This window comes from Pan paniscus, chromosome 15 (genome assembly GCF_029289425.2).
Source record: "Pan paniscus chromosome 15, NHGRI_mPanPan1-v2.0_pri, whole genome shotgun sequence".
NCBI classification, from domain to species: Eukaryota; Metazoa; Chordata; class Mammalia; order Primates; family Hominidae; genus Pan; species Pan paniscus.
In genome coordinates, this window is record NC_073264.2 from 70,461,198 (window position 1) to 70,479,590 (window position 18,393).

The window sequence follows — 18,393 nt, forward strand, 5'->3', positions numbered from 1 at the left end:
GCTGCATACCTACAAAGTCGATGGGTATTGACAGACTGTCTTCCAAAAGGACCGTGCTAATCTATATCATCCAAGTATCACCTTGCTCCTGAGATTCTCATCGTCCTGTATTCATGGATCAATTAATCTTGATCCTGACCGCTAACCCTGTTGCTTCCCTGGTGACCTTATTTTGCTCTTTCCTCTCCTTTTAGGAATACTAAGCGCACTGCAGAAGTGTGGATGGATGAATACAAGCAATACTACTATGAGGCCCGGCCCTCGGCCATCGGGAAGGCCTTCGGCAGGTGGGCCCCCCCAGCTCCACTGTCTGACTCCCTCTACCCACATCAGCACAACCCCAGCAAAATACGAAGTGGTGTGTACGCCAGGGAACCACCCGCCACCTCCCCAGCCACTGAGGTCCCACTCTAATGGGCTTCTTTGGGTCCTGGGAGGGAATGCAACCGCAGAGACAAGACCTTAGGCTTTGAGGAGTGTGAAATCTCATGGGAGAGAAGGCTCGCTTATGAAAAAGAGCTGCCTGTCCACAGCTGCCTGCAGAAGAACAGGTATCTGTGGAACTGCTTAGGAGGGGGCTGCCTGCAGAAAGCATTTGGGGTTCTGCCTCCACTCCCTGTTCAAAATTGAGATCTGTTAGCCTATTTTCCTGTCATGGACTGTTAGGACTATGGTCTAGTTAAGCATTTTCAAAATGCAGATGGGTTGTGAAATCAATTTAGTGGGTCGTGACCAGCATTTAAAAAGAGAGAGAGAGAAGTAGAACCCTATAGATTAGATTAGTACAGAGCAGGATAGAAAATAAGAGTTGATTGCAGTTAAGAGTTAGTATTGTCCTTATGAAACTCTTATTTCCGTTGTGGGTGCATGTGTGTGCATGCATGTACCTACACATGTACAGTTGCCCCTCTGCATCTGCAGGGGATTTGTTCCAGGACCCCCCACGGATACCAGAATCCACACAGATGCTCAAGTCCCTGAAATAAAATAGTGTAGTATTTGCATACCCTATGCACAACCTCCTGAATATTTTAAATCATCTCTAGATTACTTATAATACCTAATACAATGCCTACACATCACTTCATTTGCATGGATTCAATGTGGTACTCGATGCGTGGCAAATTCAAGTTTGGCTTTGGAACCTTGTGGAATTTTTTTTTTTTTTCTAGATGGAGTCTCATTCTGTCACCCAGGCTGGAGCACAGTGGCACAATCTAGGCTCACTGCAACCTCCACCTCCTGGGTTCAAGCGATTCTCCTGCCTCATCCTCTAGAGTAGCTGGGATTACAGGCACGTGCCACCATGCCCAGCTGATTTTTTGTGTTTTTAATAGAGATGGGGTTTCACCATGTTGGCCAGGCTGGTCTCGAACTCCTGATCTCAAGCAATCTGCATATCTTGGCCTCCCAAAGTACTGAGATTACAGGCATGAGCCACTGCGCCTGGCCTGAAATTTTTTCCTAAGTATTTTTGATCCAAGGTTGGTTGAATCCATGGATGCAGAACCCACAGATACTGAGGGCTGACTGTACATGGGGCGTATTAGATTACAATGTAAGATAGTTATCTCCTACTTAAGCTTGTGGTCAGAAAAGTTTGAAAACACTATTAATGATCATCAATGAATCTTCTCCCTATTTATTCATATCTATCTCCCTTTTTTTGAAAAAATAAGTTATGTCACTAAATATTTCTTGTAATGAGGAACTAACATTTACTTAGCACCTGCCCTGTGCTAAGTGCTTCACGTCCCCTTAATTCACTTGATTCTCACAAAAGCCTTCTGAGATGAGTGGTTGTGTCCCCAGTTGAATGTAGAGGAAACTGAGGCTCAGATAGCTGGTGACGAGGGCCGTCAACCAGTGTCCATTGTGGTGGGTGTACCTGAGGAACGTGAGGATGGCGGTGTCCCAAGGACACATCTAATGGTTTTATTTGCCAACACATCTAAAGATGTTTAAAACTTGCTCTTCCTGCTGTTAGACCTTCCTCCTATACTTCTCATTAATTCTGCAAAGATAAAGACCAGTTCATGGTCTGCTAACAGAGGTCTTAAGGAGTGAGAAGCCGAGAGAAAGGCATGGTCCCGTATGGTCTGTGCTCACCCTGAAAGGTGAGCTCCAGGCAGGAATTTGATGAGTGAGGCATAGCCAGGAGACCTGCCTTGAGCTTGCAAGTCAGAGAATAACATCAGATAAGTGGCCAGGGCTGGACATGGCAGGCTGGAAGTCTCCTGGTCCTTGCCTGCCTGAGATAGATGGGGCTGGGGGACAGGCCTCTGGCATCCTCCCTCGGGCTGCCTTCCACACTGGCAGGCCAAAGCCCAAGCCCTGCCTCCTCCTACAGTGTGGCTACGCGGATAGAGCAGAGGAAGAAGATGAACTGCAAGTCCTTCCGCTGGTACCTGGAGAACGTCTACCCAGAGCTCACGTGAGTGCAGCCCTCATCTTGTGCATCCCCCAGGCGGGTAGGGGGTGGTTGGGGCCAGCGGCTTTGGTCCCACCCCACCCTTAGATCTCCTCAACACTGGTGATCTGGCTTTCTAGCTGCCGGGTTTTATCTTCACGTGACGGCTCTGGGGGAACTGAGAGGGCATTACTAGGGGTTATAAATTAGGTGTGGTGGGAACCGAATTTTTAATGGTTTCAGATCTAGATATGGACGTTATCCCCTTAGGAAACAACACTGCATTACATAGCAAAGGCTGCAGAGACATTCGTCCCCTTTAGCCCTGTTCTCTCCCTTCTGGGAGTTTATCCTAAGGAAATAAAGCAACCAAAGCAGAAGCTGTTGACCAGCAGATCAATAGCTGTGGTGAAAAAATGAGAAACCGCCAGGCACAGTGGGTTATGCCTGTAATTCCAGCACTTTGGGAGGCCAAGGCAGGAGGATTGCTTGAGTCCAGGAGTTTGAGACCAGCCTGGGCAACATAATGAGACCTTGTCTCTACTAAAAATCAAAAAATTAGCTGGGCGTGGTGGCACACACCTATGAGTGGGAGGATCACTTGAGCCCAAAAGGTAGGGGCTGCAGTGAGCCCTGGTTATGCCACTACACTCCAGCCTAAGTGTTAGAGTGAGGAAGAGGGAAGGTGAGGGGAGGTGAGGGGAGGGAGGGAGGGAAGGTGGAAGAAGGAAGGAAGGAAGGGAGGGAAGGAGGGAGGGAGGGAGGGAGGGAGGAAGGAAGGAAGGGAGGAAGGAAGGAAGGGGGAGAGGGAGAGGGAGAGGAAAAGAAAAGAAAAGAAAAGAAGAGAGAATCAACAATAGGGGTTGGCTTCAGTGAATCACCATACATAGATCTAAACAAATATTATGCACCCATTAATATTATAATCATAGAAACTGTGAAGAAAACACAGGGAAATGTTTGCTCTGGCAAATGAGAAAACAAAATGCAAATGATGTGTGCACTCGAGCTGTAGTTACCTAGGAATATGTGTGCGTTCTCACAGGACAGTGGGCAATAAGCTACGATGGCCTTTTCAGTGTCTCAGTTACATCCACGTGGTTCATTTCCTCACCTTCCTCAGGCCTTGACTCAAACGTCCCCTTCCCAGGGAGACTTTCCCTGAACACTCTGAGTTTGCAGCTCCGCCTCCCTCCCCAGCATCGTCTCCTCCATGTTCCTTGTAGCCGTTATTATCATCGGCATTATCTGGCCAATTAATTTTGTTGTATCTCCCTGAACTTGCCTGTAAGTTCTATGAGGGTGGAGGCTTTGATCTGTTTGTTCACTGCTTTATCTCCAGCACCTGGAACAGTGCCTGTCATAAAATGGGCACTCAGTAAATATTTTTAATGGAACAAGTTGCACAGTCCGTACGCCTCAATCATGTCTAAAAGCCGCATGCTCCCTCTATAGGTGTCACCTTGGGGAACACGTTTCCCACCGCTGCCAGCTTTCTCTCAAGGATGCTGCCATGGCTTTCCGGAACACTCCACCCCTCAGAGCTTGCATATCCTTGAAAGAGGCAAATCTTTGTCCTTTGAGGACAGGTTTGATTTTTGGCCAACAGCCACCATTAAGTTGTAGCCAAGTGCAGTGAATAAGCTAGAGATGATTAACCCAGATAATTATAATCCCAGGTCCCAAATACAGCATGACTCTAAATAAACAAGATTAAACTGACTCTAGGAGCAATTTCCAAGAAGTTCCAGAACAATGTGAGCAATGGCAGTGTCACTGGAAGAAAGTCAGTGGCCTAGATAACCCCAGCTCCCTGGACACTAGCTGTGATGGGAAGAACATTAATTTATGAAAATGCAACTTCCTGAAGTGGTCACTTCTAGGGGACAGTGTTCATTCAGATGCATCATTTCTGAGACCCTGAAGAAAAAAGAGCAGTCACTTCTTTACACTGTGTCAGCGTTCATACAACATTTGGGTGAAGCCCACTAGTTCCAGCCCTAGGGCAGGAGCTAGGCAGCCTGTGGGAAGAGTGGGGGAGGCCTGGGAATGCCCTTCCTCTCCAACCTCAGTGCCCTGCCACAGGGTCTGATGACACCCCCAAGGACCAAGGGGAAGAAGTGTCTCATAACTATCAGAAACCTGGCTCGATCACAAGGCAGGAGAGTAGATGAACCAGCTACGTCGATGAGGAGCAGAAGTCCTCTTCTGTTTGTTCTGCCACTGTGTGAAAGTTAAAATAATTTTTTGTTGCTAAGATGGAAACCCCAGACCTCATTCCTATCTGGATTACTCACCCCCAGTTCCTAGGGTGAGGGGCCAGGAGTGGATCAATTTGCTGATTAGAAAGGGGACCCATAGGCCTGAGTGATACCAACTTTCCTCCAAACAGGGGGTCCCTAAATAGTTGCCTACACTTGCAAACAGTCAGTGGGGAGACCGAGGAGGCTGAAAGAAGAGGCTTTTGCTTTCCTAGGCCTGCCGTGGCTCTGCCCCTTCTCCAGGTTAGAGCTCTGCAGCTGGCCTCAGCAACTGCTAATTTATTACTTGCATTAGGACTATCAAGAACAGTTGTTCAGGCTGTGCATTGCACAAGCACACCATGTTTGTGAGGGTGCTAGTTGCATAGTAGACATTGCACATTCATGACACTAATTCCAAGCAAATGGCAGTAAGCATTCTTCTAACAAAACCAGTATGTCAGTTTTCTAACAGAAAGAAGTAGTGTCTTGGGGAATGGATCTAATGGCAGCCTGTGTACGTAGAAGAGACCCATAGAGAAGGAAGTGGATGCAGAGTTTAGAGGGCTGCTGACAAACAGGACAGCTTAGCCTGGCACTGCTGGGGAGCTGGGGAAGGATGGTGACGACTGCTATTCCAGCTGCTCCAGGACTGCTACCACGATGACAGCTTAGGAGCTGCATCTGATCTTGAGATTGCTCCCAAGCCTAGGGTTTCTTCCGTAAGCATCACTGGGCATTGCCACTCTTGGTCAGTATCCACCTCACCTCTGAAAGCTGATCAGCTTGCACAACACCCTAAGCAACAAGGGAGTAGCAGGGTCTGGAACAACCCCTGGCCCTCGTGCTGTATTCCCCCTGTGCAGTTATCAAAGAGGCCTCAGTACCCATCTTGTCTCTATAGAGAAGGGAAATGTAACACATTGCTCCTGGATGAGGCTGAGAGTGTGGAGCTCCTGCCCTCCAACATGCTTGCACATGGCAGGGGTTGCAAACTCAAATTCTTACAGTGGTCAGGCAGGTGATGTCAATAAGTCAAATGGGTAAGGATGAGACAATAGAGAGTTGTGGGGACTGGGGCAAAGTGCGATGCAAAAGCCCCACTCAGAGGGGGCAGCTGCTACTCACTGCAGTGGATTAGTACCATTCTGGAATGCAAGCTCATTGTGGCCTGATCTTCCAATTTTTAAGAGAAGCTAGATTCAGATTTGAAGGTTTCTATGTAACCTTAAAATCATTCAATATTGCCAACTAATTAAAAGCAACAACCACCACGCTATGCAGGTCAGACCATGTCCAGGGTCCAGATTCAGCTTGGCAGCCAGCAGTTTGCCACCTCTGCTAGAGAGTTGCACGGCCTCCCAAAGGGAGTCTGGAGAGGCACAGGCTGCTGCCAGGGGTGTGGGAGAGGAATTGAAAGGGTCTCTCTGAGCCTCCTGTGAGCAGATCAGTTCTGGAACTTTGCGGCTTCTAGCCACCCCTGAGGAAGGAAGACCTGGTTTGGTCTAGATCCTGCAGATATCCACATCAAAGAATGCCAAACATCTTATAATGGCCCAACCCCCCAGGCCCAGATTGTTTCACTGACAGAGGTAACAGGAGGCAGAGAAGGCACACACACTGTAATCCCTCCTGCTCCCCCGTAACTCCCAGGCCTGGTGACTCCTTAATCCAAGAACGAACATAACCTGAACTCAGGTATGCAAGCCTGCAGCAGCTGGGGCCGGCAGCTTCCTCAGGTTTATTACCCATAAGGTGTCAGTGTGTGTGTGTGTGTGTGTCTGTATGTGTGGATAAGCATATTTTCCTGGGCATATAAAGTGTTTTAATAATATAATATTTTAAAACTTGCCTGTTTTACTTAATAGTGTGCTGTGAACATTTTTCCATACTAGCAAGTATCATTTCACAAAGTCATTTTTTAAAATTTTATTTTATGTATTTACTTTGAGACAGGGTCTCACTCTGAAGCCCAGACTGAAGTGCAGTGGTGGCATTATGGCTCACTGCAGCCTCAACCACCTGGGCTCAAGTGATCCTCCAACCTTAGCCTCCCAAGTACGTGGGACTATAGGCATGTGCCACTGTGCCTGGATAATTTTTTTTTTTTTAATTTTTGTAGAGATGGGGGTCTTTCTGTGTTGCCCAGGCTGGTCTCGAACTCCTGGTCTCAAGTGATCCTCCTGCTTTGGCCTTCCAAAATGCTGGGATTACAGGTGTGGGCTACCATGCCCAGCCATAAGTCATTTTTAATGGCTACAGGGTTTTCCATCCTATGGATGAATCCGAATTTATTTAGCCCAGCTCCTGTTGTTAGATATCTAGAAATTTCCGGTGTTTTCAATATAATCAACCACTCTGAGATGAATGTCTTTTACAACATTTATAATTATTTCTGTAGGATATGTTCCTACAAGGGGCAATATTGGTCAAAGATGTGTGCATTTTTAAGGGCTTTGAGACATAATAGCACACTGCCCTCCTGAGAAGCTGTGCTAATCTATGCTCTCACCAGGAAGGTGTGAGAAGATTCAGTCCCACAGCTGTTGCCGACACTGGGCATTGTCATTAAATTAAGTGTGTGTGTGTACAAATGTACATACATGGTAAATAAACATTGGTGACTCTGATACGTAGTTCTTTAATCATTACTGAGATTAAACACATTTTCATATTTGTGTTTAATTTGCCTCTTCAAAGCGCTCCCTTCCCTGTCATTTTGGGATTGATTATTGAGCATACATTTTGGCCCCAGGCTCTCCTGAGGCTTTCCTCTTTCTGGACTGAGGGGCTCTGTTTTTCTAGCCTGAGCTCCGCCCATGGCTCCCCCATCCTCTATGTCTCAGGCCCAGCCTCCAGGGCAGAGGGTCCCAGAGCCACTTGGAAGAACCCCTGGGGCCAAGGCCCAGTCTTCCCAGAGGCCACTCCTGCTCCTCACCTCCCCCTGCTGGCCAGGCTGCTCCCGGGCCCCTTCCCACGGAGACCTCGGCGCTCCCAGAGCTGATGGGATGCTGACGTCTGGCAGAGGGTGTAGGTAAGCCTTGGGGGGCAAAGCACAAGCCTGACTGCTGCCTTTTCTCTCAGGGTCCCCGTGAAGGAAGCACTCCCCGGCATCATTAAGCAGGGGGTGAACTGCTTAGAATCTCAGGGCCAGAACACAGCTGGTGACTTCCTGCTTGGAATGGGGATCTGCAGAGGGTCTGCCAAGAACCCCCAGCCCGCCCAGGTAAGGACCTCGGGTAGGAATGGGAGTGGGAGAGAGCTGGAGGCATTGTCCAGGAGTGGGGTGAGGGACTTCCCCCTACTCATTCTCCTCCTCTGTCTACATCTTACACAAACCCACTTTGCCAGGGGCCCCTAGACCCTGCTCCTACACATTCATATCCCCTTTCCAGCCTGTCACTTGGGTATCCTGTGTGCACCACCTGCTTTGTTCTTGCCGAGGGAGAAGAGCTGCCCAGATAGTGCCCAGTTCTCTCCTGAGATCCAGCTGGGGTCGGCTCATGTGACAGGCAACGTCCAAGACTCCTGTGCGCACATGGGTGCGACATATGAGTGTTGCACCCACATCGAAACTAAAGCAGGTCATGGAGACTCCAGTGAGGACCAGCTCTCAGCTGCCTTGGTTCCATGTCTTGTCATTCTCTCTCATCCCCCACAGTCTCTTGGCACAGCCCTGACTGCCCTCTGGCCAGCTCCAGCTAAGCTCCCCCACCCCAACATTTTATTACCAAAGAATTCAAACATATAGAAAAATAGTAAGAATTATGCAGTGAATACCCATACATCTACCCTAGCTCCTACAATTATTTGTAGAAATCTTACAAAAATATGCCGTGTTTTTGCTTTATCCCCTATCTACCCATCTCTCCACCCATCGCTGTACTTTTTGACTTGGCCTTTCTGCTCCCTGCCTTGCAGGCATGGCTGTTCAGTGACCACCTCATCCAGCAGCAGGGGAAGTGCCTGGCTGCCACCTCCACCTTAATGTCCTCCCCTGGATCCCCAGTCATACTGCAGATGTGCAACCCTAGAGAAGGCAAGCAGGTGAGTCTCCTTGCCTCTGGCCCAGAGGCCCAGCAGCCCGAGGGGACCATGCCTCAGGGTGGCAGACCTTGGCAGGAGAGCCCTTGATTGACTCAAATAAGCCCTTCAGAGCGAGGATCTGTGGGGAGGGGGAGCAAAGTCTACATCTAGGTCAAGCCAATTATTCTGCCCATGAGGAAATACTTCTTTGGGTAATTATTTGTTTAATGCCATCCTGCCAGGCTGTGAGCTCCATGAAGGCAGGGACCACTTGTCTTGTTAACACTGTATCCCTAGCTCCTGACAACCACCACAGTTCAAATAAGTGTTAGCTTTTACTGACAGCCTGTGCTAGAAGTTTGAAATAGATCATCTCATCTAATCCTCCCAGCCACCCAGTGACGTGGGTTCTAGTACTACCTCCATTTTATAAGTGAGTAAGCTGAGGCTCGCTGAATCTAAAGAATATATGTCAGATCACACAGCTGAGAAGGGGTGGAGCTGGGATTCAAACCCAGGTCAGTGACTTCTAGGCCCACAGTCTTAACCCAGCACATAGTAGATGTTCAATAAGTATTTCTTGACTGTTGGCAGACTAGGGAAACTGAGCTCCAGACACAGTGATGTCCAAGCTGGCATGACCAGCCTCACGTGAGCACTGCTTTTTCCATTGATCCAACACTCTCACCCACACTGTCACCACTAATCCTGGGAGACAGGTCAGGGTCAAGGAAGAAACTGATGCACAGAGAGGTGGAGTCACTTGCTCAGGGTACACAGCAACCAGTGACAGTGGATTTCCAGAATCCAGCCAGCTCTCTTCTGTGCTACTCCCTTCCTGCCTTGGAGGGCTCCCTCACCACCCAGGGAATGGGACCCAAGGCCCAGAGGCTGCTCCAGCACTTCCCCTGCTCACCCTCCTCAGAAGCCCTCCCTGTGCCTGCCACTGGCTAGCCTGCCTCAGTCGGTGCAAGCAGTGAGGAGGGTGCCTGGGTCTCTGATTTGGCCTGCATGGTTTTCCTCCTACCCCTTTTTCTTTGCTTGGGTCAGCACGTTTTTTAAAGGATGAACAGCAGTTTGCTGTGCCATTCTGGAAAGCAGCCACAGCCTCTCCCTCCGGCCTGTGTGTGTCTGAGGGATCTGTGTGCCTAGCCCACTTGCTGGACCTGTGGGACACTTTAAGCGCTTTTGGATGGTGGGGGGATGCAGCCCACCCTCGGCCCTGCCCTGCAGTGGGGCTGGTGCAGTGTCTCCTGCACCTAGAGCACCCACCTCTCTGAGGGCAAATCCTTGAGCCCATGCCCACCCCCTCCCACTGAGGAATTATCTCCGAGCAAAGCCTCCACTCAATTGCCCCTCTGGGGCTGAATCACACATTTCCCCCTTTGTGCTGACCCAGCCTACGGGGTGTGTAGGTATCTCCTTGGCCCCATTCATTCTGCCCCTGCAAGTCCTGCCAGGCTCCCGATGGCATTCTGGGTGCCTGTGCCCCTCTTCTCCCAGGAGGACAGGATGAGCAGCTATCCCACTGCCAATGCCTTCTGGAATCCGGGCCGTCCTTCTTGGTCCCCTGCCGGTCCTATTTCCAAGGCTAGCTGGGTTTCCTGTATCCGAGAGGCTCCTGTGCCTCAGACCTGGTGTGATGGAGTCAGCAGGCCCCAGCTCAGTCTTCCCTCCCCCTCCCTTCACTCAGTCTCCTCACTTATAAAATAAGGGGCTCCCTCCCCTGCTTATCTCACAAGGAATCCGCAAGAACCAAGATGTGGAGATGGGACAGTGGGTGATGTGACATTGTTTCTCAGACAAGCCCAGAATTGAGTGGCCTGGAGAGTCAAGAAGCCCTGAGATTGTGCCTAATAGCACTGATAAGAAGTGAGAATCCCGCTGTTTGCGGAGCACTTCCTAATGATTGGGTGATTCAGTCATTTGTTCATCTTAAAACAAAATGATGGCCGGGTGCAGTGGCTCATGCCTGTAATCCCAGCACTTTGGGAGGCTGAGATGGGTGGATCATGAGGTCAGGAGTTCGAGACCAGCCTGACCAAAATGGTGAAACCCCGTCTCTACTAAAAACACAAAAATTAGCCGGGCGTGGTGGCGCGTGTCTGTAATCCCAGCTACTCAGGAGGCTGAGACAGGAGAATCGCTTGAACCTGGGAGGCAGAGGTAGCAGTGAGCCGAGATCGTGTCACTGCACTCCTGCCTGGGTGACAGAGCGAGACTCAGTCTCAAACAAACAAAATGTCACTGGGTGCCTACCTTGTGCCAGAGAATGTACAGATCATGTTGGCCACAAGGATGAAAGGACATGGTCCTTGACCCCCAGGGAATTTACACTTTAGTGGAAGAGAAAGAAGGGAGTAAGACACTATATTACAGAAGGCTAGATGCTGAGGTAGCTCCAAGCACCACGACTCCCTGGGGTGAGGATGGCCATACTCTCTCCAGCTGGGCATTGCTGGAGGTTTGGCCTACATGAGGTAAATGTCAAGGACTAGAAGAGCATGAAGAAACAGGAGGGGGGATCCAAAGGCCCTTGACCTTTAGGCTCTCTGCGGGGGCCATGTGGGCCCAGAGAGGCTGGGTCTCAGCCCTACCCATCACATCCTTGCATTCCCACTGGGAGCCCAGGCTCCGCCCCTGCCTTCCACCCTGTGTGCACATCCCCCCGCAGCCCTAGCCCTATCCCTGCAGCTGGGTGGGCTCATCTCTCTCCCCCCAGCTGCTCCCTGTTCACCAACTGCCCTCAGAGCCCTCTGGGCTTCCTCCACATGGTCACGAGCACTCCTGCCTCTAATCGAAGACACGGTGAATGAGAGAAGATGGAAGAGGGGAGGTGGTTGCAATGGGAGGCAAATAGGAGAGAAACCCAAACTAGACCTATCTTACTATTATTCTTCCCTGAGCCTTGAAACCTGGGTCTCTGCCTCTCATCCCTTCTCATAAATGTTCCAAGCAACACTCCATCCTCCACCCAGGCACTTCCGTAATGTTCTACAGGAGCAACTCTTCTCCCCCTTGTCAAACCCGGGGTCGGGGAGGCACCAGGAGGTGAAGGCACTGACCAGGAGCCCCTGCATGACTCTGTGATGCGAGACCTCCAGTCTCCCACCACCCTGCTGGCCCCACACTTCATCCCTACAAAGAAGGCAGCTTCCCACTAGGGGGTGTAGATTACTGGCCTCACAGGTCAGAAGCTTAGGAAGAATAAATCTTGTTTACAGAAATAAAAGATTTACCTAGGCCAGAACTGACAAGCTCAAGTGCCTACAGGGAGCTGGTGGGAAAACCCCAATAGGAGAAAAGTCGGGACCAGGCAGGAACTATGGTGACCTGGAGAACGAGAGCCCCATCTAAGGCAGAGGGCAAATCCTCAGCCCCAGCAACTGATGCCGTGTAAGAAACTGGGTCCAATAACTACATAGAAGCTAGAAATGCAGATTTGCACGTGGCAACCAAGCTAAATTGTAAATAAACACAGGGGACTTCTGCTTTGCCTCCTCCTCTGATCTGGACAGGAACTTCTGCAAACTACAGAAAAGCAAGAGCCCTGCTGGGAAGGGCAGGGCTTAAAGCTGGTGTTAGAGGCAGGATGGGGGCAGCCTCTTACATAGGAACACACAGCCTGATTTAAATGAGGGGCATGACTGGGCATGGTAGCTCATGCCTGTAATCCCAGTGCTTTGGAAGGCCAAGACAGGTGGATCACTTGAGGTGAGACGTTCTAGCTAGACCAGCCTGGGCAACATAGCAAGACCCAGTCTCTGCAAAAAATTTAAAAATTAGCTGGGCGTGGTGGCATGCAGGTGTAGTCCTAGCTACTCAGAGGCTGAGGCAAGAGGATTGCTTGAACTCAGGAGTTCAAGGCTGCAGTGAGCTGTGGTAGCACCACTGTAAGAACAAGATCATGCCTAAAAAAAAAGGAGGAGGGGGATGTGTCCTAGTTATATACAAGGGCTGTGTACATACATGTGGAATGAAAGTACAACATTATTTTTTTAAATCATTGTTTTCTCCTTCCTCTTTTAACCCATCTCCGTTCCTCCTAGAAATGGAGGAGAAAAGGATCTTTCATCCAGCATTCAGTCAGTGGCCTCTGCCTGGAGACGAAGCCTGCCCAGCTGGTGACCAGCAAGTGTCAGGCTGACGCCCAGGCCCAGCAGTGGCAGCTGTTGCCACACACATGACGGTAGCCCTGGGGCCTCCTGTACCTTTTGCATGAGACTTTGGGACCGGAAGGGGGTTAGGGTGGGGGAGTGCAAAGCGGGCTGTTCCCATCTCCTCACATTTCTGCCAGGACCATCAGCAAATACCCACCATGACACACGTTCTCCAAAGCTTGTTCCAGGAGGGCGCAGGCGGGCACGCCCCGATGCCCTCAGTGCTGTCCTGGCCTTGCCCCGGGAGAGGAGATGGTCAGGGTGCTGGACTGTTGCTGGGTAGAGACTGAGTAGGTGCCCCTGGCCCTTTGTCCTCTCCCTTGGCGCTTCTTGGGGCTGGGACAATAGTGTGTGGTCTCTCCCTTGTTGCCTGGAGAAAGCAAGGACAGAAGCCCACACAGGGGTCTTTTGGGTCATGAGGCCCAGCTGTGCAGGCAGGCAGGGCCAGGGGAAATTGGGCAGCATGGATGGAGAGGCTGAAGGCTGGGAAGAGGGAAGGGGAGAGGGGCAGCCTGCAGGGGTAGCTAAAGAACAGGAAGGAGGTGAGAAGCCCGGTGACCTGTCAGAGATGCCAAGCCCAGGGTGGCACTGGGTTGGGTGGGGACGGATGGTGTCTTGGCAGCAAAGGATGGGTAATTTGCAAATGAACATGGATAGAAGAGCAGCAAAGCACCAAAAGAACAAGCTCTCTTACCCAGGACACAGTCCCTTCCACACTTTACCAGCCCCAGGGTCTGAGCCCGACACTGCCTCTTCCGGTCCTGTGCCTGTGGGTGCCCACATTCTTAGCAAGAGGCTGCAGAGGGATCTTTAGGGGAAGATTCGGGCATAGTTTATTAAACAGACTCCACTTCTATTTGGCCATGTGTCAGGCTGAGACCTCTCTCTCGGGCATTAATGAACAGCTAGTGCCCTGTCCCTGCCGCCAGGACCCACTGAAAGGACGGGTAGCCACACACATCCCTGAGTAGTCCCAGCCTCGTTTGTCATTTTTGACTCCTGCTTTCTCAAAGGTTTTTGCCTCTGTCAATACAGCATCATGGGTGGTTGGAAAGAAGGGAACTTCCTTTCTGGACCAAGAACAGCCCCTAAGTCATTAGGGTTCAACCTCACCCTTATTCCCCTCCCCGCTACAGGAGCCCCTAAGTCGTTAGGGCTCAACCTCACCCTTATTCCCCTCCCTACTACAGGAGGGATTTTCTTGAAGGGTCAGCTATTGCACTGTGCTGGGAGGCTGGCTGTGGCTCCTGTTTGTGAAGAGAACTCCCAGTTCCTTTTCACAGCCGCTGAGAACACATCCACACATCTACCCCACGGCCTTGTCTTGGAACTGCTCCTGCTATCCCCACACCCTGCTTCCTCACCCCACTGGCTCTTGGGCAAATGACTGTTGGTACCAGGACCCTGGGGGTCTCCCCTACAAAGCAGACCAGCCTGGGGCAGATTACCTACCACAGGAGCCCCCTGTCTTTCATAGGCCAAGGATCCACATACCCATAGAGTTCATGGATTCTAGAGGGTCTAGGAATCTCTTGAAATTGTCCCTAAAATACTGCATGTGTGTGCATACATGCATTTTCCTGGGGAAAAAGTCCATGGCTTCTAAAAGAGGTCCCTGATCCCCAAAGGGCCTGAACCTCTGCTCTGGATTGAAGCCACTGTCTGCCCAAGCTGCCACCCCCTAATCTTCCTCCCTGGCGTGCTCAAACTGCCATCGCCTGCTCCCTCCACACGGCCCTTGGGGTCAGCAGCCAAGTGTCTGTGGTCCGCAGCACCTGCTCTGGAGGGCTCTCCAGCAGTTTCGCCTCCTGACTCTCACCAGCGTCCTCTCGGCAGCACTCCCGTGCCCAAGCGCACCCCTCTGGACTTGCCAGCGCAGGGCCCTTCACCCCCAGGGCCATGCTTTGCCTGTCCTCTGTCGTGATGTTTCTTCCACAGCCAGGTGCAGCCTCAGATCCCCTGTTCATCTGGGAAGCCTCCTGCCACAGCTTAGGACAGAACTGGGCCCAGGGCAAAGGCCTCTCCCCAGAGGATGGACTAGAAGGCCTGGGCCACACTCGGGCATGGACCTTTGGGGCTGGGGAGCAGGGGCTGCGCCTGTTGAATGTAAGAGGACTGCTGACCAGAGGGCCTTCAAGAGGGTCCCTCTCTCCTTTGCTGTGGTCAGATCAGGCTCTGCACTTATCAGCCGGTCCTTTGTGGCAACTCAGCTCTATTCTGTTTTTGCTTTTCCTCTTCTTGACCAAAGCATGTGCCACTAGCTGTCCTTGAGGACCTCGTCTTTATGAAACACACACCTGGAATAAAACCACTTCTTACATGTCCACATGCACCAGCGCCTTCCTTTCTGCCTCCAGGCCTAGCCCTTCAGCACACCCTCCCCCGCCTCGTGGGGAAAGTCAGGGCCTCCTTTCTGTAAAAGTGAAACTGAACATGCTCAAGTCTAGCCCTCTCCTGCACCTGGTAGCTTGCTCGTTGGCCTCCATGCCCTGTGGTGCCCCAGGAACTCCTGACTGCTCTGGTGGGGGCCAACAGGTGGCCCTACTGCAAGGACAGGCCTTGGACCAAAACCAGGAATCAGCACAGGTCAGGTGGAGCCCAGGCTCCTGTGGCCTCATTATGGGATTCTACTTGGGGCTTAGAAATGGAAAGCAAATTGCTTCTCCAAATAGGTATTGCCCTGCCGCCATGTTTGCCTTTAGCCAGCCCTCTCTCCTTCCCTGAGAGCCAGCCCTGTCCCCTTGGAGCTGCCCTCCCCTGCTCTACCACACAAGAAGGCAGTGGTACAAATTCAGGCAGGACATACTTCCTGGGTAAAAACAGCAAAATAATTCTGAAAAGAGTCTTACCAGACCAGCTTTGCTTGATTGGGTAGCAGATGCTCTGCCTAATGTTCCCATGGAAACCAATGGAAAACCCCCACCATGTCTGTGATCAAAAGCTGAACCTACCCAGGTAAAAATAAACGCTGCTTCAACATACATATGAACTGCAGTTGGCAGGCCAGCACACCACTAGCCTCTCCTGGACGCAGCCATTTCTGCCCTCAGCCCCACTTTGCCGTGGGGCTGCTGATGAGTTACCCAGAACTTCTGACCCCTCGCCTGAGGAGCCTGGAGCAAAGCCCTAGCTGGCTGCAGAGAATACACCTTGGCTACAATGTCCAGCTTGGTCTGGGCTTAGGAGCAAGTCACTGTAAAAGACCCTGGCTGCAGTCTCCATTCCCCCATCCACCCCTCCGTCCTCTCAGGGAGCACAGCCCACCACCCACCGCCTACTCAGGGCTCCCTCCTGGCGCGCTGAGCCCCATTTCCACTCTCCATCTATTTTCACCCTCAGCCTTGGAGGGCTTTGGTGCTTGCTTCTCCTGAGTCAGGCTCTCTCCTCTTGCTTGCTCTCCTCCAAACCTACCTCTCCCAAAGCCCATTTTCTGTGCCACCCAGTTTTTTCCGTAGGAGCTAAGGCTGTCAGCCTTTAGCCAGGCCCTGGAGGAATCAGCAAAAGCCCCAGGCTGGGTATTAACAGTTGCGTCACTGGCAGGAGAGTCCCCCGAGAGCCTACAGGCAGGGCAGCAGAAGGGACTTCTGCACCGGGGCCAGACTCCCATTTGTACAGCAGGGAGCAGTTCCTGAGGATCCCTGGGCCTCTGTGAATTGGCTTCAGTTTTTACACGGGCTGTTCCCCCTGGCCCCTCAGGAAGGCTGTCTCCATCTGCAGTTGGGAGAAATAACCTGGACAATATGACTGTCGTCCCAGGGTTCCAGCACCCCAAGGCCTGCGGGGGATGTCTCCCAGCACTGCATGGGGTGTGGTCCTTCTCCCACCAGGGAACAGGAAAGGAAACCTGGAAGGGAAAGGCTGGCATTTATAACGTCTGTAATTTCATTGCCAACAATGTTCTCAGTGTGTTTGGTATTTGTGTGTCCCTGTGATGGTCTGAGTCAGTGCTCCTCCAGAAGGAGGGGGCAACCCAGCCAGCTTCTCTAATGGGAAGAGGTCTTCACTGCCAGGCACTTAGGAAAGACCTGGAGATGGATCAGGGGAGGGCCTACTCTCCTGGGCTGGCAGCTGGGCTGTCTGAGTAGCCGACCTGGACTGAGGCTCCAGAGCCATCTGAGGACACTTTCTCCTGATTAATTCAGCCCTGTGAAGCATGGAGAAGAGTGTACTAGGGGTGTGGACTCTTGGGTCTTTAAGACCCATTCAAGCCAGGCGCAGTGGCTCACACCTGTAATCCCAAATATTCAGGAGGCTGAATTGGGAGGGTCCTTTGAACCCAGGAGTTCAAGACCAGCCTGGGCAACATAGCAAGACCCTATCTCTATAAATAAAAATTCAAATCAACTTTAAAAAATACCCATTCAGCTGGATTCCTCACTACTCTGCCATTTGCCAGCTGTGAGCTCTTTTTTTTTTTTTTTTTTGAGACAGAGTATTGCTCTGTCACCCAGGCTGGAGAGCAGTGGCATGATCTCCACTTACTGCAAGCTCTGCCTCCTGGGTTCACGCCATTCTCCTGCCTCAGCCTCCCGAGTAGCTGGGACTACAGGCGCCCACCACCACGCCCAGCTAATTTTTTTTGTATTTTTAGTAGAGACGGGGTTTCACCGTGTTATCCAGGATGGTCTCCATCTCCTGACCTCGTGATCCACCTGCCTCGGCCTCCCAAAGTGCTGGGATTACAGGCGTGAGCCACCGCGCCTGGCTGAGCTCTTGAATAAGTTATTTCATCTCTCAGCCTTGATTTCTTTACCTGTTAAATGGGGTACTCATAGCCATAAAGGATTTTTTTGTGAAGCCTGATCGCAAAGCATCTGGCCCTTTCCAAATGCTTAATCAATATGTCATTACTATTATTAATAAACATTTTCTGAGTGTCTGCTACATGCCAAACACTTTGCTAGGGGTGATGACACAAATGTAAACAAGACAGAAACGGTCCCTGCCCTCGAGAACAAATATTCTAGCAGAGGAGATGGACCAATCAGCAGCAACTGTGATACCACATGATAAAAGCTACAGGGGAAGGCAGGAGCTACGGGAGCGAGGAGAGGGAGCTCTTACCCAGAGCGTCAGTGAGTTGGTGCTCTCTCTCCAGAAGATGATGCTTCCAGGACAGCTTGAAATGACATTCCAGGCAATGCCTGCCTCAGGCTGGATAAAGGTTGGACTGGATAAGGTCTGGTAAAGTCCACTGGCCACACTAGCAGAGATGGCAATTCAGCTGGCACCTTGCTGGGTGGCCTGGGCTTTTTACCCTGCAGGCAGCATTGTGGTGATGTAGACCAGCCTGTTACAACAGGAGAATTCTAGAAGGAAGCTGTGGGAGCCATTTCAACCCCAACAGACACAGCCTGTGCTTCTTGAGCTAGGGACCATTCCTCCAGGGCTCGGTATTCTTGGTATTCTTCCTTCGGGAAGGTGGGTCTAGTTGGTACAGGAATTAGTGATCCTTCTCTGGAGAGAAGGGATACTCATGGTGGAGGCGTTCCAGGAAAGACTTGTTTTTGCCTGGCTCTCAGGTTGCTTCTGATCCCCTCGAGCCATCTGAAAACAA

The 18,393-nt window shown here is 51.1% G+C and overlaps 1 protein-coding gene across 4 annotated transcripts in view; it reads left to right on the forward strand.

Annotated features, from left to right (window-relative positions):
- Positions 1–17,715, forward strand: part of GALNT16 (polypeptide N-acetylgalactosaminyltransferase 16) — a 97,286-nt gene extending 79,571 nt beyond the window's left edge. For 2 of the 4 annotated variants that reach the window (XM_034937718.3, XM_063596267.1), the window contains 6 exons: positions 195–287; positions 2,351–2,434; positions 7,735–7,876; positions 8,572–8,697; positions 12,726–12,865; positions 14,027–15,162. In XM_034937718.3, coding sequence (XP_034793609.1) covers positions 195–287; positions 2,351–2,434; positions 7,735–7,876; positions 8,572–8,697; positions 12,726–12,863 — 583 coding nt within the window. In that variant the 3' untranslated portion in view covers positions 12,864–12,865; positions 14,027–15,162. Of the gene's footprint in view, positions 1–194; positions 288–2,350; positions 2,435–7,734; positions 7,877–8,571; positions 8,698–12,725; positions 12,866–14,026; positions 15,163–17,427 lie in introns of those variants that run through there. The other 2 variants (XM_063596265.1, XM_063596266.1) reach the window with 2 other exon arrangements.
- Positions 17,716–18,393: the final 678 nt, after the last annotated feature.